Source organism: Protopterus annectens, chromosome 3.part0 (assembly GCF_019279795.1).
Source record: "Protopterus annectens isolate FY-2018-M chromosome 3.part0, PAN1.0, whole genome shotgun sequence".
NCBI classification, from domain to species: Eukaryota; Metazoa; Chordata; order Ceratodontiformes; family Protopteridae; genus Protopterus; species Protopterus annectens.
In genome coordinates, this window is record NC_056731.1 from 1717481977 (window position 1) to 1717503267 (window position 21291).

General features: G+C 40.5%; 1 protein-coding gene across 1 annotated transcript in view; it reads left to right on the top strand.

Annotated features, from left to right (window-relative positions):
- NUDCD1 (NudC domain containing 1) overlaps nucleotides 1–21291 on the top strand; it is a 1696974-nt gene that overhangs the window by 196714 nt on the left and 1478969 nt on the right. Inside the window, exon 2 of the mRNA XM_044065757.1 lies at nucleotides 9441–9595. Within this exon, the coding sequence (XP_043921692.1) occupies nucleotides 9441–9595 (155 nt within the window). The remainder of the gene's footprint in view (nucleotides 1–9440; nucleotides 9596–21291) is intronic.

Consider the following 21291-nt stretch of genomic DNA (forward strand, 5'->3'; position numbering starts at 1 on the left):
CTGGGGAGTGCTTGCTGTTTGGGCAGGTGTTGCACCCACAAACAGGACATACTGTACTACACTCTCCTGGGAGCTCTCTGGATCTCTGATATTGGCCAGGAACTGTTCATGGGGGTTAGTGATGGTTCGTTCCCTAGCAGGCCCTCCCCTGGTAACCATTTGGTCAAGGCTCATGGAAGCTCCTCCCCTCCATGCAGACTTTATCACGTCAGTGGCCCTGTGATGCACCTGCTCATATGTTCTGCCTTGGCCGCCCATGGCATTGACATCCTGGACAATCTGCTGCCATAGTCACATCCTACATGCCATATCTCCCTGTCCCCTTTTCAGGAGAAAAGAGCCATGTTGCCTAAATCCATCAACCAATTACTTGATTTTTTGCATCGGTGAAGGGGGGGGGGGTTCTGTGGATTGACATGCCTGAGTGGCATACTAGTAGGTGTCCTAAAAGACAAAAGAAGTATAATACACACGTGTATCACATAACTACAGAATAACTGTTTCCAGATAAAACAGAAAAGGTAGCCAGTCAGTATTACCTACTGGAGAAACGTAAAACAGTCTACAGATGTGAAATACTAACAACAGGCAGGATGGAAAACAAGGAGAGTAACAAAAGCAGCATGTCCTTGGTTGTGGCATAACAGTAACTTACCGTTGCCCCCCCCCTCCATTCTTGTTTGTGCCATAACAGTAACTTATTTTTGCTCCCCCCTACAAAAGAACAGGCAGATGACCCATTTTGCTAACAAAACATCTTTGAAATGCTAAAACTGCTGTCAAAGGACCTGTCCCTGAAACATTTGTAAATATTTATCACACATCATTCCATTTTCATGTAGTGGCAATCATGTGTACCTCTGAAGTGGCTTGACAAACATGCCCATGCCATCAGTACACTTCTAACTAATGCATACAGATAAAAGTGTAAAAGTCTTTGCTTCACATTATTTTTAAATACATTTCAGCATATAGGTGACAAAATGGTAGCATACCTGCTGAAATTTATTACTCCTTTGTACAGATATACTCTAAAGTGTTTTTGGAGTCTTCCAAACATATACAAATCTCCTCTACATCATTTTGGCTAGCTACACAGTTGCCTTTTTATATGATGTAGATTATTAATGGATTGCATCTGTCTTTGTGTTTCATAGATGCTAATCATAGCATAAGCAGCTGAATTACATGCTAATAAACCAGACACACAAGGTGGAGCTATTCAACAAGCTATAAAGCTTTCATGTACACTCCATGCTGGCTTTTGCTGCGGATTTCAAAACCTTTGGAGTACAGACATGGAAAGTCAATATAGACAGAATGTTGGGGGCTGCTGCTGCTTTAATACATTTGTACATGCTAGAGGCCACTGCTGCTGCCGTTGCTGCCAATAAGCCTAGGCCGAGAAGGAGAAGAGTTTTCAGGCCCCATTTAAGTTATCACAACCTACATGATGTGGGAATTGTACAGCATTACAAGGTGGACAGTGACACACTACAGGAACTCTGCGACCTCTGCCTCCCTCAACTCAGAGCCAGAGCCAACCGAGGGGAACCCATCCCAGGGGAAACTAAGGTATGTGTAGCCCTTGAGTTTTAGCTGCAGGTACCTTTCAGAGACCAACAGGGGACATGCTGGCGGTGTCACAGGCATCAACATCCTGGTTCCTCCACCATTTCCTGGATGGTGTGCTCCAGCATGCCAGTGAGCACATAGATTTTCCCTGTAGTTCTGAGGAGAGAGAACCAGAAATATGCAACAGTTCTACCAGGTAGCGTACTACACTGAAGTACTGGGTGCCGTAGTGTGCACTAATGTAGAAATTAAGGCAACACCAGGGGAACAGGATAGACTCTACGTTAACAGAATGGGCTACCATACTATCAACAGCCAAGTTGTATGTAATGCAAAGGGAATCATCTTGAACGTGTATGCTGGCAACCGTGGCAGTTACCGTGACTCGCATATCTGGCACCTCCCAACTGTATCAGATGTTAGCTAGGGGTATATCCCACTGGGTCATTTACTGGGGGATGCAGGCTATGCACTGGAACTGTGGCTGATAGCACCCATCAGAAATGCACACACACACACACACACACACACACACACACACACTCACTCACTCACACTTGGAAGAAAGCCATAATGAGGCATGCACTCAAAAACCAGAAGTGTCATAGAGCATGTGTTTGGGCTGCTGAAGTCATGTTTCCGATGCCTAGGTACGTCTTGGGGGGCCCTACAGTACAATCCATGGACATGTACAGAAATCTTCACAGTATGTGCCATGCTACACAACATAATCCTGAGGAAATGGCTGCAGCAGGCTCAGCAAGGGTAAGGGGCACACATCCCACAACCAATGGTAAGGTCACCACAGCCCCAGGCAGATGAGGACTCTGAGGGGGAACCACCAGCTGCTGTGGGTGTAGGCAGACATAGGCTTGCTCAGTATGCCCTTGCATTGGCTGAGAGACAATGCATAGCACACTTACTCACCACCTAGGGTCCTAAAGCCTTCCTCCTACTCACATACATGTAGTAACATTGATGCCAGGCAACTCACACAACCGTTACCTCCCCATGTATTAACTGTGTACTGCTTGCATCAGACAGAGTCAGCCCTGAACTAACACTGTGGGAACTGCTGCATTTACAAGGCAAGTCCTGAACCTGGAGTGTATTGTTTAATAATATTATTGGCATATCCTTGTATTTCATCACTTGGTACAGTAAGCAAGTAAAAGGAGGGAGATTCGTACAGAAATTACATTAACATATGACAGCAGAGACTTATTTGACTTGTGTGTCTGTTAGTAAGTAATAGGCCTCAGGCATCAAAGAATCACATGCCTCTCAAAATTACTGATGATCACCCCATGCCCTGTTTAGCAGCATACATTTGTACTGGAAAATCAGTAAAGAGAGAAGTTAGAAAGTAATGATACACATTGCAGTTTCTGACTTCACAAGCCTCACAAGATCAAACAGGCAGGATGCAAAACAAGGAGAGTAATGAGAACAATATATCCTTATTTGTGCTATAGCATTAACTCACCTTTGCCCCCCCTCAAAAGAACAGTCCAGTCTTGTTTGTGCCATAACTGTAACTCACCTTTGCTTGCCCTAAACAAACAGTCTATGCTTGTTTGTGCCATAACTCGCCCCCCCCAAAAGAACAGTGTACGTGCCATAACAGTAGCTCATCTTTGTCCCCCCCCCAAAAAAAAAAGAGCAGTTTGTGCTTGTTTGTGCCATCCATTCTGCCCTTCAATTGTTGGCAACTCATATCATGTTATTGACAGTTGATATCCTCACACATTTTAAGGCCAATGATATAGAACAGCTTACACACTGCATGTCTCAGAGTACTAGTCAGATAACTGATGAATGACCAAGAAACACAGAAAAGTAAGACAGAGCTGTATATTTGCAAGCAGTAATCATAACAGGTTTTGTGATCACTAAGTGCACTACGTTCAAGTATAATAAATGTACAAATAACAGTTTATGGTTTGATATCAGTTTACATTCTGTTGCAGTTGGTTGTGTGAAGAATGACTTCAGTTCTTTGCTGCAAAGCTGTTTGTGTGGCATAGAGGGATAAGACACCCATCCTGTTTTCTGAAGGTGCACTGGTGTGAGAGTTGAAATCCATACCTATGTAGAAATATCTCATGTGTACTAACATTTTCCGCTGTGTATGTCATAGGCTGCGTTTTCTCATTTCAGCTATTTCTCCCTTTTTTCTTTTCTTTTTTGGCCACTGTTTGCACAATGTGCCACTTAGTGCAAACATGGGGAACTGGAGAAAAAAGAATGTCAGGTTTGGCTGTGCTTATCTCGTTTGCAGGAAGCGCGGCAATGAGCAAACTGGACAACTGGGTGCTGGTACAGGGTGTGTAACTTTTTTTTTCTCTGTTGTGACATTGCAGTTTGTAGCAATGATGTGAAACATGAACAGTTCTTATACTCTCACTTATAACTTTTGACATAATGTAGATTATATTAATTATATGTATGAGGGCCGAGGCACTAATATTGTCACTTATTTATTTGTTTGTTTGTTTATCTATGTATTATCACATTTATTATCAAATGTATGATTGTGGGTATACTGTGTTCCTGTAAGTATATTTCTACTATCTGGACTGGAATGGCTTTCACATTTGCCTAACACACATACACAACTGCCTGTGTAATTTTTCACTGCTTGCCACTTTTGCGCACCTCTTACCTTCGCTCAAACACGTTGCTTGGCAGTCTGCACTTTTGAGTCTTGCATTTGAGCAATGGTAAGTGGTGTGCAACATTTTCAAACAGCGTGTGCACTCCCAGTAAACACAATAATTAGAACTGGCAGGAAACTATCATTCTCCATTGCTGTTGATCCATGGTAGACATGGCAGGTGTTCATGGAGAAGGTGTAAGATTTAGGGCTTGGAGATGGTGTGTCCAGGAGTCTAGAATTTTTGTTGGTGTCCTAGTGAAACACCACAGTGCCAGGCTACTGAAGGGGATATTCTGGGTCCCAGTGTAAGTCAGAAGCTTGAGATAGTTTGGACTGAGCTGTAACCAGTGCCACCGATATCCCCCACACTGGTTATCAATGTAGGCATCACTACAGTGCCCTCCGGTGGAGGAATAGAGGTACCCTTGATGTTTGGATCGAGGAATTTAGGAAGGAGGACACCCCACAGATGTGTAAGTATCAGCTACATAGAGTACTTGTAAGGCTTAAAAGCAGAATATAGATAGGCAGGCAAGACTGGTATTCATAATGGCATTCTGTTTTGTTCTGTGTTTTCCACAGTTGGCATGGAAAGGGAATGTAATGTTAGGACCCATGGTGCTAGATTGGTGAGGATGAGGGAGGCATGTTGTATGTATGCAGCAGAAGAGTAGTGTTATTGTAGCATTAAAAGTTAAAGATAGCTTGTTTGGTATTTTATACAGTTGTATCAAATTGAGCATGCATAGCTCAACTTTAAAAGCAAGTATGTACACATTAGTCTGTAGCACAAACCAAGAGTAAAATATTAGACTGTAGTCAGAGATGGTGGATTCAAATACCATGCTTCCCACCAATACCATACTGTTAATTCTTCAGTTTTGTGTAGCTTAAAAGTTTAAAGTAAAAGCTCTATACCAGTGGCATACATGCCTTGCTATAAACAGTAATCTATATAATTGGAACACCTATATTTGCAGTATATGCACATGTAAAGGAGTACTTGCTGCATTCTGTAGTGTAGTGTGTATCCTTTAGGAGCTGGTAGTCTTAACAAATTGATAGTTATCTGTTATGTGGTGGTACTCTTAAGAGCAAAGATTAAGATAATAGAGTCAAATAATTATATTAATGCATTGTATGTTACATATGAAGGTAACTACTCTTATCTCTTTTTTCTCTCACCCCAACCCTTATTTCAGACTCTTTTTTTTACTTTTGTTGTTGTTTTATATTATTATGTAATGTCAAAATATGTCCATGTCATTCATGTGCATCACATCATGAAACACTCCACAGCACAGCGAGGTAGGCCTACCTCACAGGATCCATCTGTCCCCACTCCACAGGTCCTGGCATCGTTGCCCAGCACATCTGGGAGCCAATCTAGCAGCACCACCTTTGCTGTCCCTGCACTACCTGCCCCCTCAGGTAGTTCTGCCCTGGAGGATTGTCCATCGGGTCCCTCCAGAAGCAGTGGCAGAGGTGGTGAGTTTATCACCCCTGATGCACTGCCAGGGATGGTGCATAGAGTTGTGTGCCGCACTGCTGGTGCATGACTATGCTGGATGGAGGGGCTGATCTCCCTCATTTTATGTAGGACCAGGAGGAGGTGAAGGAGATGTTGAGCGCTCCAGCCAGTGATGGTGTGAGGTGATAGTGATGACAGTCCTGTGGGTGAGGACTCGATTCACACTGTCACCCAGCTTGATGAGCATGGGGTGCTTGATGTCCCCACCCTCATCCCATCCATGATATCCACCGACATCTTGTGTCCATCACTGGCAGTGAGTGTTGTCTTGTTTGTCTTGTCTTTCTGCAATTACTTCCTCTCTTACCCAACTTACCAGACCCAGACATACCTATGTCCCTTCCCCAACTTTCCCTCTCTCTCAAAAAAAAAAAACGTGGGCACCTGTCTAACGAAACAAATCCTCCCATACATAGCTGTCAATTTCACACACGTGCCTTCTTGATGTACTTGATTTGGTCCATTTGGCTATACAACATGGATGTGTTGTGGTCACCCCTCTCTGTGGAGGTGGCAGTCCAAATTCAGTTAATTTTCTGTATATATTATCAGTTTTTACTGTTGAAGAAATGGATAGCTATGGTTCTTCCCTATCTCTCTCCTGCACATTCCTGTATTCCTTTCCATTTGTTCTTCCCCCTTCTTGCTCCCCATTTCAACATTGTCCTAGCTTCCCCATTTCTTTTCTTTAATGCAGTGATGTGTATAGAGCAGCAATGCGCAACAGTAATAGGAAAGTACTTAAACGTGTTAGATTCAGTTGTATTCCATCCCAGTATCATCTGCCCCAAAAAAGGAATGTATCACTGCATTAACACATGCCGCAACACAGTCACTTAAGTAGCAGGTGTATTCCAGAGACTCGGTACTGTCAGACTTTAACATCCCCATTTCACCAGTATCCTATATTCCCCGTTTCTATTCTTTAATGCATTATTGCACAATGGTGCACATTGCATACACTAACGTTAAGCAAAAGGAGTTAAAAGTATTAGATACAGCTGTATTTGAACCCAGTACCATCTGGCCCCATAAAGGAATGTATCACTGCATTAACTGCATTAACGCCTGCTGCCACAGAGCCATTGAAGTAGCAGGTGTATTCCACAGACTCACTCCTAACTGTCATACCTTACAATGCTGCCACTGGAATGGTTACATGGCATTCCCTTATTTTACTAATCATTCTTAAGGTCTCCCGTTTTCTCACTGCACAGCACCGTGCAAACAAGCACAGCCAAACCTTCCATTCATTCCTCCATTGCCAGTGATTTTTCTAAGGGCCATATTGAGCAAACAGTGGCCAAAATATAATAAAATAGTAATAAAAAACTGACAGAGAAAATGCAATTTACACACAAATGAAGAGGTGGCTGGATGTTAATGAAAGGGAACCTGTGAATTGTGTGCTGCTTACTTGCATTTCCAACCTTGACAGACAGACATGTAACACTTTAATTCTAACCTGACGCACCCACCTCATGTAAGCATTCACAGTTGCCATACATTAAACACACACTAAGGGAGTGCCTGCACTGTATTTACATCTGCTACACGGAGCCAAGGATTTGGGATTCAGCAATTCTTTTGAGTTCAGACCTCATTTGTATCTTCACCATGCTGACAGCCCTGAATCTACACCAGACAGGAACTGTGTAGCTAAGGAAACTGAAGGGGAGCTGAACTGTTTGTGTTGAACACAGAAGAGAGGATATTACTTTTTGATATAGCTGCACAGAGGAGTATTGATTTCTAGATTATATGCCTGCATTTTGTCAGCTACATATTATATATACTGACATGTAACTATGAATAGTCTGTTTAGTTTGTATTTATTTTGATTAGCACACACTTATACTTTTGTCTATTTGCATTATTTACATTTGTACATTTGGTGTGGGGGAGCAAAGCTGCATTTCTGTTAATGGCACAAGAAAGGATGTTGTTGCTATTATTGCTCTCCTTTTGTTTCATCCAGCCTGTATCAAATGCTGTCACATGTTAAAGTCAGATCTGTACAAATCTCGCACCTTTTGCTTTATAGTCTGTCTTTGTAGAGAGTTTTCCATGGTTGTATTCTAAAAGTTTTGGAATTCGCAGGAAGAACATACACCGAGTCTACACGGTTGCTTTATTGCTTTTTGAATAGCTCCACCATGTTGGATTGGTTGATTAGCATGCAGTTCAGCTGAAATTTGCATGCAATGATGTTTACCTTGTTTACGCGGGGGTGTGCTCCTCTGCAGAGTGCTTATTGAATCTAAAAGTCTTTGCGCCCATGCGCGCATCGTGCTGCAACGAGCAAGCAGTTGAAAACTACATTGTAGATTATATTGAAGCCCCTGATTTTGTTTTAGATGTCTTTGAAGTGCTTGGTGGCAATATAACTATTGTAAAACTAGGCAGTCACATTCAGACTTTCTTCGTTTAAATGAAAAAATGCTACCTTTTTATTTTGTTGACCAACTTGGGAGGTTGCTTAATGTGACAATCACTTTGGTAAGACCAAATGTGTTGCATTGATTTCATGGAGTTCTGACTTGCACGAGTACTGTAAGAACATATTTATTTAATAAATATTTAATTTTGGGTTGAGTTAATGCTGCCTTTCTTACAATTTATCCGAATGTTCACCAACATCTTTTTGTTTTCTTTGATTTTAGGGTGCCTAATTTCCCATAGCTTTTTGTTACATGCATCTGTAGTTTGTCAAATGGCTGATGATTTTGCAAATGACGTTTGATTCCAAACCCTCTTCCCTCCAACTCCCCGGTGCAGGAAGCTGTACTTCCACCCCCCCCCCCCCAGTAATTATGTTACTACACCTTGAAGTGGGGGTGGAAGCGGTGATTTCTCATCTCCTGCAGTGATCATATTTGATCAATGCTAGATACAAAATTCATGACACTTCTTGATTTTGGGAAAATGGGAATTATCTTGCTGTGCTGCTTAAAGGCCTTGGTGATGGTATAGCTGGTTTTCTGTTTTGACTTTTAAACTGTAGGATCTTGCCTTGCGACAGAAAAACAGGTATATCCTATACAGCTGAAGAACTCTAGGTGAGATGCACTTTCAGTCAAAACAAATTGATTAGAAGTGCATTTGATGTAGTATTTTTTTAATGAGGCAAATTTGGCCTACTGCACCTCTCTTACTTAGCTGTCGTAACCCTGAAGTTAACTAAGTGTCCTTCTACAGTGACCCTGATTTTTTTTTTTTTTTTTGTCAAATGTCTATAGATCACAAGTTGGTCAAGTGTCCTTCAGCTGTGTGTTATGATACCTTAAAAGATAGGACCTTGTTGATTTATCCAGCCATAGGTGCCTGACTTACAAAAATGTATCACTTTTATTTAACCGCCTTACTTTCTCCATACAAAGTCTTGTTTAAGAGTCCTTTGTTAGAATATTGTCAATTTATTGTAGTTTTTCTTGTTAAATTCTGGTAGTGATAAATGTACACATCTGAAGTGATTGCGTAGCTCACGGCACAAAGAGAATTAAAGAACACAAACCTAGCAGTTTTGCAGCACAATGTTTTTTCTTTAATGAGTGGTTGTCCAGTTACTGTAATTTACATACAGAAGAAAAAGAAATGGCATTCTGTTTGTGAGCTGTTTAGAAGTTTGTATAATAAAACTGGAGACCTGATGAACAATTTTTTTGCTTTGTGTAGCTGTAGCTGAAGTAAAGCTTCGAGATGACCAATACACTTTGGACCACATGCTTGCTTTTGGAATGTACAATTACCTGCATTGTGATTCCTGGTACAGCGACAGTGTCTATTTTGTTGACCAGCTTGGGAGGTTGCTTAATGTGACAGTCACTTTGGTAAGACCAAATGCTTTGCATTGATTTCGTACAATTCTAACTTGCATGAGTACTGTAAAAACCTATTTATTTAATAAATCTTTTGCTTTGGGCTGAGTTAATGTTACTTCTCGAGTGTCATATAGAACTGCTAACAAAAGCAGACTCATTAGCTAAGAAATTGCATTACTGCACAAAGAGCATAACCTTGGATTGTTTTGTCGTTGATCTGATTGCTTTTTTAATGATAAAAATTAAATCAGCATTTGTACTGTTTTTCTAATTTGCATTATTTCCAGATTTCAACACTGGGTGGTGCTGTTAACCTGCGTATTCTCTCCTTTTCTTCACTTTAGATGCTTGTCTGGGTATTTTTTTTCCACCTTCCAAAATTATATGCATCCGCTTCTCATACTGCAGTATGATGCTTAAAGTGTGCTTCATTTTAGTTTTAAGTGATTTATTCCAGTCCTTTTTCAGAGTTACTGAACTGCTTCTGAAGCATAGCAAGTGTGCAGTTAACTGCACAGTAGCTGGGAAGCACACTAAGAGTGGTTCTGAAACTTGCGTTAGTCTTTAAAGGAACACATTTTTACATGTAGCATTTGTAAGCTGTTTAGCCTCCTGTTTTAGGTTTGTATGTGATCACTCATTTCCTTCCGATAGGAAATTGCCTTATTGGCACCTACATTGTATTGTGCATAGGTTCAAAGGTAGGTATTGGCTAGCTGCCCTTGCAGGTCATTTTAAACCTAGTCATTTATTAAGTAGTCCAAATGCATTTCAGACTTTTGTGTCAGAAGGAGGTTGCAGTAATATGATGTTTGCAAATTGGCCTTCTTTTCCTCATCACAACCATAAAACACATTCTTTGTTTAGGTCAAACTGCATAATAACTATTTTTTTTTTAGGACTCTTACCCATTCAACTGTACCTAACTTCTGTCATTAAAGACTGAAAACTTGTGTTGCCTCTGTGGTGCGGAGGAGGGAAACCCTCATTGCAGTCCTGATGACCCAGGATTAGTTAGCGACCCTGATGCTAAAGGATTCCATTTGGAAGGGTGGGAGATAGAGGCTGATGGGAACTTGCCTATTCTGGGGGTGAAGGAGCACAGCTGGTTTGCTACTGTAGTGACATCTGATGAGGACAAGGTGTTGTAGTACACAGCACTAAAGACCTTGATGTGAATGTTTACCAAGCAGTGCGTGCCACAGCAAGGTTAAAAGTACAAATGTGCAGGACTTATTATGACCACCTGCACTTGTCAGGATTGCTGCAGGAATAATGGAAACTGAGGATATAATAATGTTGTTGACTGCCTAGATGAGGGCCTTTTATAGATGATTGTTACAGAGAGGGAATGAATGTTAATTAACGGGGAAAGCTAATGGTTAGCAGGCATGGGGAGAAAAAAATGCAGAAAAAACAAGACAGAAGTTTGGAGACCTTTAAGTGGCCTAATGAGTGGGGAAGGAGTTTCTACAAAAGCAGCTTAATATTGTAGTGATTGTAGCTGACTGAATAAATTGACCAGAAATAGTCTGTTGATTGTATGGCAAAGAACACAGGTGTGCATATAGGCACTATTTTGGAGATTCTCAGAGAAGGTAGTAACTTGAATTACTCTGTTTATACATAAATACAGTTAACAGTCTGAAGGAAAGGGAATGGTGATAAAATGTCATATTGTGGGCACAGAGTGTAGTGCTGGAGAAAAAACCTGTAGATGACTCACAAAATCACATAAGTATGGTTATGGTTGCCCTAGCAGGACTTTTGTGGTGTAAAAAGTCTTTCAGCTTTTCCTGGTTAGGGGTCGCCACAGCAGAACTCCTGTCCGCTATTGATTGGCAGTAGATTTTTACCGTGCCGAGTTGCCAGCCCGATGCCCAACCTTCAAAGAAGATTCTCCAGAGGAATATTGTTAATATGTTTTTTTAAAAGCCACTTAAGAATACTTATGAACTTTAGTCATTGTTAAGAATGCCTGAATGTATGTGTTGCATGTAGCGAGTATAGTGCATCTGTAGTTACAGGTTTCTTCTCAGTGTAAGTATATCCCCATCTGACACCATCTGCAAACTCTTTCAGTACCATTTATAAGTAGGGTTGGTGACCCATTTTAACCTCTGCCTAGTAGTTAAGTGGGTGGACCTTACAATCAGTATTAAGAAAAACACATTTTCAGTAAGTATAATTAACTGTTACAATTTAATCAGATAATAAACGCTGTTAATATTAAAAAATCTTAAGTGACTAAGCGAAGTAAATGTAGCTGATGTCGCACTTCAGATAATTGAGCACTGTAGCAGTAGAGGAAGACACCAACCAGGAATTTACGCTAAATTCCAGGTTGGTGTCTTCGTCTGCTGCTCCAGTGTTTGCTTTTTATTGATTTTTATTGGTTTTTATCACTGGTGGTCATTTTATTAATTCATTGAGCACTATGGTGAAGTTACTTAGGTTCATAGGTACATAGGTAAATACTAGGCTATTGGTTTGCAGACTATTACAAGCCTAGCTAGTAACCAGAGGTCAGAATCAGACTGTATGCCTGGTGTCTTTAAAGGAAAATCCTTGATCATTGTGGCAACCCCCGACCCTCATTTTGTTAAAAATTCTGGACCATGTTATATGAACTGGGTTCACAATGTCATATGTAAATTCTTGAGTAAAGCTGGTGGGAAGGAGGTGTGGTAGAAACTGTAAAGTACTTAGCTGCAGGCATCCAAAAGACTTGCATAAGAGCAGGGAGTGAGATGGAAGATGGAAGGATAGATGGCTTACAACTGATGTAAAGAAATCTTTTTTTTCCATAGAGGTAAGTCTGTATGAACTCATTCTCTGAGGTTGCAACAGAGAACTGTGGGTTGTCTCTGTCTATCAGCAGGATAAACCTAGGACCTCTGCTAGCCTTGGGAACAGAGGTCATGTAGGGTTCTCTCAGTTTAGCTGAGAAGTGCTGCGAGGCAGTGAAGGCTGCAGCAGTGGCTGCCACAGCAAAAGCTTTGAAATGGGAGGAGTTTGGAGAGATCATGGAGAAAAACTATTGGACAGCACCAAAGTAGTTTTGGAAAACCATTTAATGCCTCAGGACAAGTAATACAGGATCTTAGTCTGTGCTGAGCAAGACAAGAGAGTTGCCCATTGGTTAAAATGATTGTCAGGAGGGGGATAAAATGTACAGAACATTTGAGAAACTCTCTAAATTGGTAGAAATGCCCTACTGTCAGGATGCAAAGTCTGAAATCTGTGGAGATTTGGAGCCCTTCATTGTACCTGAAGTCACAGCAGTGGTCTGAAGCCTCTGTAGTGATAATGATGCAGGTGTGGATGAGATCTTAAGGTTGGGATAGTTTAGCTAACACACAGCTTTGATGTTGCATGAAAGAGAGAGTAATTCTGAAAAGGGAATAGTTCCCTGTTTTAAAAGAGGACCATAGTTTGTGCTGCAGCTACTAAGGGATCAGGATTGCTGTAGAAAAATGCTAATTGAACCATGAATTCTTCAGGAAGGAACAGTGCAAAATTCATACATGGATCTGGACGGTGAACTAGCTTGACTGGTGCATCACTATGAGAGGAATTGTGGAGGCTTTTCTGTTTGGTGGTATACAAAAAACACTGCTCAGTTCTCTATAGGAATATACTGAAAATTGTGTTTCCATGTGTGACAACCCCTCACTGGGCCAGTCATCAAACAGCATGAATCCTCACTACTTTCACTGGAAGGGGATGTTCACTTGGAATGCAAATGGATACACACAGTATTTCCAGATGCATCTCTCTGCAGCAAGTACAGTTTCCCTCAAGAGCACACAGGGAACACAGTCAGCCTGGGGATCTCTATCTGTCTCCCTCCAGGTCCCCAATAAGGGTCCCCACTGGTACAGCTTAGAGGGTTAAGTCCTCGGCTGAGTGTCCAAGCCAAGTCCTCCAGCACCCTCTCTGTGAAACCAGTGCTTTAGTGTCCCTTTTCCAAGTAGCTGAGACACACACACACACACACACACACACACACACACACACACACACACACACACACACACACACACATTCCTGGGAGAGGATGGCACAGATTTATCTTCTGTGCCCCCCTTCTGCCAGAGTATAAGATAGTTATCACTGCCACCAGACACTCCACAATCAGCTACTTTAAGGCTCTTGACAGGGTCTGTATTATATGATCAAAGTTTCAAAACTTCTAATCTGATATGGTCGACACCATATGATCGAAGTCTTGAAACTTCAAAAATGTAATAAAAACACAACAAACCTACACAAATAAAATATTTAAACACTCTAAGCAGGGGGGCTGCACCCTCCACACTCCCCCGCTACTTAAATATACCAACTCTGAGATCACACTACAGTGCAGAAAAGGGAAATATTCCCTTTTTACACTGTATGGAGATCTCTGTTAAAAGATTAGAAGTTTCATGACTTCTGTCATATGGTGTCGAGCATATCAGATTTGAAAGTTTGAAATTTTAATCTTCTGATATAGACCCTTTTAACAGTGTGTCTAATTATACTGTGAAATATTAATACTAGTACAAATGGTAGTAGTTGACCAAGACAGCTAGGCCTCCTGGTGTGGCACACACAGTGTCACCAAATAAATATAAGCACTCTCAAAGGTTAAATACTTTCTAAAAGGACCAGCCACAATAAAAGTTTTAAATATGTTTAATAATAATAATATTAATAATAATAATAATTATAGAAATACTGAATATATATTTACAGTAAACCACAGAGTTCAAATCATAGTAAATATTGAAAATAACATTGATGGACAGACTCAGACAAATAAAGAAAAACACAATACCTAAACTAAGCTTCACTATATTTTCCTGACTGAATCTAGGAGAATTACTATTCCCTACTTACTTAATAGAGCAAGGCAGATGATGTGGTGAATGTTCCTTCTTGTTGTCACGCCCAAGACAGAATACTCAGTACTGAAAGAGTTCTGTTTGTAATATCTAAAATTTCCAAGATGGCCTGGCAGAATGACCTCATCTGGTCACCTGACTCTAGGTTCTCACAGTATTCCCTTTTGAAGCTTGAGACAGGATGTTAACATAGAATGTGATAAGATGCATATCTAAAGTTTTGCTAATGTTTATGACAGTGCCTGGGGCTTCCCCTCTTTTTACTGAGCTAATGAACAAAGGCTTCTTCTAGACATGCCATCTCCGGTCTTGTTCAGAGCTGTGAGATAAATACTTCCATGACCCAACAGGTGGTCCAATTAACATCATTTTTCTTAAAGTAAGAAGTAAACTAGCTGTTTAACCCTTTCTCTTCCAGTGTCCTTTGCTAACATATATACATACAGTCTCACATGTATATTCCTTCTGTGTCCTGCAGGACCCACTGTTGATACATTTTTTAACACTAGCAACTTTACAAACCCATTTTGATTTTCAAATGCCATACAATTCTAATACGTTTATAAAATAAGCATCTGTACAAATCTGTTTAATATTCAAATGCCATACAGTTTTAATACATGTGTAACATAAGTATTTGTGCAAATCAGTTTGATATTCAAAGGACCTATCATTCCTTACAGAATCTGAATTTGTTCATAGATGGTATCAAGTTTTAGCAAGAATGCATCTTATCACCACTCATCTTTGTGTGGTCTTCACAGGCAGGATATTAAGATTCAGTCAGTGCTCTTTTTCTTTATAACCTTAGTTATTTTAAAGTCTGCAGTAACTTTTAAATTACAACCTACCTTCTATTAATATTTTGTCAGATAAGTAAGTACCCTTACCTTCTTGATTTATTACTGCAACTACTTCCAGGTATGACCGTTTTCCTTTATTCATATAATTCTCATTTTGTCATTAATTAAACGCACTGTGTAATCATTTGTAGAGGTTGCAGCATAGAATGTTTTTTTTTTTTCAATTTGGTTAGTATAAATATGGATGGAAACTGTAGATTACATGATATTATTATGACGTACTTTTAGTTTCCTTGTCTACCTACTGTGATGCAAGTTTCTATAGCTAGACGGTATTTTATATGCTTTCACATCATATTTAAAGGCATGTGGTTATTGTAGAGCTTTTCTCCCCAGGCTTCTGCTGAAAAACACCTTGGATGTCCCAGTAACTAAAAGTAAAACAATAAAAAAGTGCATGTCAGTTTGAAATGAGTGTGTTATGTAGGGGCTTTTAGGTCTGAGGCAATTTGAATTTGTCTTAATGTGCTTTTTTCCAAATACTCTTTCTTGTATTTAATGCTGCCAGTAAGATTTTTTTTTTGGATTGCAAACTTTGATGTTATATGGACTGTATACAGTCTTACACAAAGAGAGTCTGATTCAGTCTAAGACCTCTTTTATACCTAAAGTGGATTCTGAAGAGTCTATTAAACATGCTTCATTTTCCCATCAGAAAAGTAACCTGAATTTCCATAACCATCTTACATTAGAGCTCAACATTTCAGAGTCAGTCTGACCAGCTTTTTGTGTCATGGAGGGAGAGACTGCCATGCAGTTGCTGTAGTGTTGTCAGGGCGGTTTCACTTCATAATCTCGAAATGCTGAAATCTCAAATTTCAGCATTCTGAGAGCATGAAGCTGAAAATTCAGAATGCTGAAAGTGCATAAGAGGGAATTTGAATATCTCAAATTCGCTCTTATGCATTTCCGGTACGTTGCGTGAAGTGTTTGGCTGGTATGGTGTCTAAAATTGCAGGTGAATGAGTGTTCGTGTGTGTGTTTTTGTATGTTGTATGTGTGGGTAAGGGTAGGGAGGTGTCAGTATGAGTGTGAGTGTTGGATTTGTTGGTGTGTGTGTGATGTGTATTTGTGTGCGAGCGAGTGTAAAATGCCATGTTGTGAGTTTTTTTTTCTTTTGCTATGTGCAATCTCGGAGTTGGTATATATAAGTAGGGGGGTGCCCCAGGGGGCTTTTCCCCCTGCTTATATTTAGTGTAGGGTTGTGTGGTTTGTGTGCTGTGGGTGGAATGGTGTGTGTGTGTTATGTGATGTATGTATGTTTGTGATTGTGGGTTTCGGTATTATGAATGGTTTGGCTTCATAGTTTCCAAATGCTGAAATTCCATTATGACTGCACCTGCCATGGTGTCAGTTTTCAAAATTGTTTTTTCCTAAAGAATCTGCGTTGTTACCTCACAGCAAGGGGTTCTCCTGTTCAATTCTCTGCTGGAGTGCCTTCTGTGTGGAGTCTGCATGTCCTCCCTGTGGCTGAGTGGCCTCCGAAAGACATGCGTGAATGGGCTTGCATGCCTTCGCTGAAGGTTGGGTGTCCGGCTGGCAACTCAGCACCATAAAATCGACTGCCAATCATTAGCGGACCGGAGTTCCATTGTGGCGACCCCTAACTGGGAAAAGCAGAAAAGACAAACAACATCTGAGAGGCTGTTACCTAGACTTTGCATATTTTCCAAGCACCGAATATTGAATATCTTTTGTTGTGATAGAACATTCTGCTACCTTGTAGGGCATGTTGTAGATGTCATCTTTTTTTTCCTGGGAGTAATAGTATATTGTTGGTACTCTGATTAGTACTGCTCCAGTCAGAATTTTAATTTCTGCAGTGCTGACCCATGTGACAGAGCTGTGTGACTATAACAGTAGCTCTTGAGTGCAAAACCATTTCTGATCTGTTGTTTGTAAATAGTTCTGCACCTGCTTTTTAATTTGCTCTGTTATTACTGTTTTTTTAGCATTTTAAAAACTGCTTTTTTACTTGGTTCCCTTACGATAGCTTAAGGCTCTGGAATATATTGTAATTTACAGTGTTACCTGTCTTGAACTCATTCCATAGTCTGTTTAGGTTATTTTTGTTACTTAGGCCTTACTGGCCTTTTTCTGAGAGCTTTTGTGATGCTTTATACTTTAAGCCCTTTCTTTTCTCAAAAAAAACAAAAAAACAAAAAGAAAAACGGAGAGTGAAGTGCAGTAGTTTGTAGCCAGGTTGCCTGTAATGATCATGGCTGTAAATGGATTCCCATTTCTAATATGAGGTTTCTAGACAGATAGGTTCATAGGTAAGTGCTAGGCAATCAGTCTGTAGACCATTAAAAGCCTAGCCAATAACCAGTATTCAAAAGTTCCCTCCTTCCTCAACGAGGGCAGATCAAGCTAGACTTGGGATCATTTCTGGCTACCCATTCATTTAATTAGGTTTACCTTGAAGGTGGCAAGAGTGCTACTCTGCTTGACACATAGCAGAAGTGTGTTCCAGAGATTGGGATATGTTGAATTTATCACACTGTGTCTTATTTTTTTTATGAAGATTTAGTTTCCTTAACCTGATATTTGATGAACCATTAGTTCTATGAAGGAGTAGAAGGTTAAATAGGTTGGATCTTTCAAGCTTAGAAAGGCTAAGCACAGATTCCATAGGAGAGCTAATATTTTTGACTGAATTATTTTGTTGTAAAAAGTAATTTGAGCATCTGGCATTGTACTGACATGTTCATTGACCATATACTTATCTTTGCTGTCTCGCACAAAGGATGACTGTAGAGAGCATATTATTTCTCCATTTCAGAAGCCTCTGGTCCTTCAGCTGTCAACCTCACTGTCAGAAACATAGAATTTTTGCATTTGTTATCTCTCCTTTTTAATGAGACTGTTGAGCATTTTAGTAGCCCCTTTTCAGCATTTATTTATTTATTTATTTATTTTGATTGGGTTAGTCCAACTGTGCCTGTGGTCTGTTTTCAGTGGATACCTGTGATATTTTTACCAAGTAACTCACTGTCACAGAGTAAAGTTAAGATTACAGCCTTGAATCACTCTAGAAATAAAAGTCTTAATCTCCATCAGGGATATGTTTTTAGGGGAGCTTGTAGAATTTATACTGATTAAATGTGTGGCACCCATATGACATCACAAGATAAAGTTGAGAGCACTACCTTGAATCACTCTAGAAATTAAAGCCTTGATCTCCACCAGTGATCATCTGTGGAAAAGTACCCTAAAGCGTAGTTTCCTGATTCATTTAAGCAGTTTTAAGATGCCCTACTACTGCCAAGGCACATTTTAGCAACATTGGAAAAGACTGATTTCTTGCTGGTTTCATTGGTTTGCAGGGTAGAACCCTGTCTGTGACCCAGACATCAGATTTTGATTATTGGCATGGGCACTGGTGATTAAGGTGGCTATTTTGTGTTGGGGCCGAGGACAAGGATATGTGACTGAGCAGACTCACTGCAGCAGAATCTCTAATGGTGACTGTAGAATATGTGAAGATGCTGTCTTTGGGGGAAGCAGGGCCATTTGATTACAGTTGTGTGGAGACTTGTGAAAGCTGATTGTACAACATACTCTTGGTTGAGTCAAGAAAAAAAACTCTAGGGGACTAGAGCAAAAAAAGTGAAAAAAAAAATGGTACTTTAAGTTTTAGTGTTATTCTCAAGCAAACCCTGTCATTTCCCCATTTGGGCAAGGCCATTTAACCAACATGACTGATCTATGCCACATATTCCATTGAGACACTGTCTGTAAGCAAGTACCCCAGCCTATACAGGCAAGTCATTTATGGCCTTAAAGTTCTGCTCCTACTCAAGCCTTGCCCTTCTGTTGTGGGCAACCCACTGCCTCATTTTCTAAAAGCCTCTTATGCTGTGCATAAACCACTAGATTTCTGCATTAGAGGAAGTTTTGTCCCCGTCTTTAAAATGAATCCATTATCTTACCTCTTCTTAAAGGGGGTCAAGCTAATGCAGTTAAACTTGTGTCTTGTTGCCATTCTCAGTTACATTAATCATGATCAGTTCTGCAGCATATTAATACTTAGTCTGTAGGTTTTGACCCAGCCACTGTACTGCTATTATCGTGCTTGGTGTTATGGAGTGTCTTTGTTGTAATTTCATGTGTGGTAGTGCTGTCCAAGGTACTTTTCATTTATACATGTAAAGACTTCAAACATTTATTCCACCACATCCTCTTGGTAGACTTTCTTGACTTGATGTCTTCTGGATGTTCTTCGTGTTTCACTGTTGCAGTCATTACATTTGGGTAATTTGCTGGCAGGTTGCCCTCAGTCGGCCTGATTAACAAAGTCTTGGGTCCTCCGTCGGTTGCTGTCCCTTCTTCCATGACGTCAGGGGTATAAAACATGCAGCCAATGCCATTACATTAGTCTTTCTTGCCACGCGGTGCCCGAAGCAGAAGCAGTTCGCAAGTGCAGGTCGGCCGACTCCTGAAATTTTCGTTTTCGAGTTTCAGAACCGAAGTCTTCAACTAAAAGCTAAGTACCCCTTGGGGAAACTTTTTCTTGCTCCTTACCGATGTCAGTAAAAGTTAATAATTGCATTACTTGTGGAAAGCAAATACCTCATAAGGATTTTCATTTGTACTGTATTCCTTGCCTAGGCCCAGACCACAACATACTTTGCTGTCGGTATTGTGCTAAATTTAATCAACGCACTATTAAACGTCAGTATATTTTTGCCAATAAATATTTTGGCTCACGATTTAATTATCCAGAAATGTCGTCGGTTAGCAATCCGACTACCGGAATACCTAAAAAAACACAAAGAAAAAGACAGAGACGGGCTGTCGAGGTCCAAATCTGACGACAACGCTTCTCCTAAGCCAGTCGCCAGTACTCAGTGAGGCTCTTTCGCATCCCCTGATACCCACTACTTCTGATTCACAGACCTCTACTGAGATCCATGCCGCAAGATGCTTCAATTATGGAACCTGCGGATGTCTCTACCTTAGATGGGTCCGGAGCCGTTGTGTCTGAGGGTGTATTCAGACCTACGTATTTGTATATTAGACTTACGCCATCTTCAAAACTAAGGCCAAAATCTAAATCTATGTCTAAAAAAATGACACCTGGGCCACATGTGCAGGCGCCTATGCCTAAAAATCAATTGATCAAAATGGCTGAAGATTTAATTACTCTGATCAGGGGTAGCCAACCCCCTCCTTCCAAGAGGCCAAGGCAAGACATTGACTATGAGTCTTCTGAACAGGATTCTATTTCTTCTGACTCTTCTGATGAACAGGATTTGTCTATACCTACTTATGAGGACTCTGATGCAGAAGATTCCATTCCTTCTGCCCTCCCTCCCCCAATGATTTTTCTTTTGGGGAAACTTTACATACCTTAAGGGAACATTTCCACTGGGATTTCTCTGAATCTAAAAAGAGACTTAGGGATTTTCTTCTTCTTCCTCAGCATAGGCCTTTGGCTGTACCTCCTGTTCTAGACTTTGTTGATGATGTTTTTTCAGAATCTAGTATGGCTCCTGATTCTCTGCCTCCGGCTCCTAGTAAGTCAGACAGGTACTACAGGGTTCCTGACTCCCACAAATTCCTTTTCAAAAATCCTATTGCAGATTCTGAAACCATTTCTCAGGGTCCCAAGGGCATTAAGGCCTCTACTGCTAAAAATCATACTCCTTCTGATAGAGATTCCAGGGCACTGGATAGATGGGGTAAGAAGGTTTACACTTCTGCAACCTTGGCAATCAGGGCTTTAAACTGTCAATTTCATATGCTTAAATATCAGCAGCATATCATGGGACTGCTTAAACAGAAAATGATGTGAATTTCTGACTGTGTGGAAAATAAAGATTTACAGGATTTATTGCATTCAGCTGAACAAGTTGGAAAACATACTTTGCAATGTGGTTCTGATTCTTTGGAGACCTCTTGCAGGGCTGCTGTAACTGAGTCTGTGCTAAGAAGGCATGCTTGGCTCAAA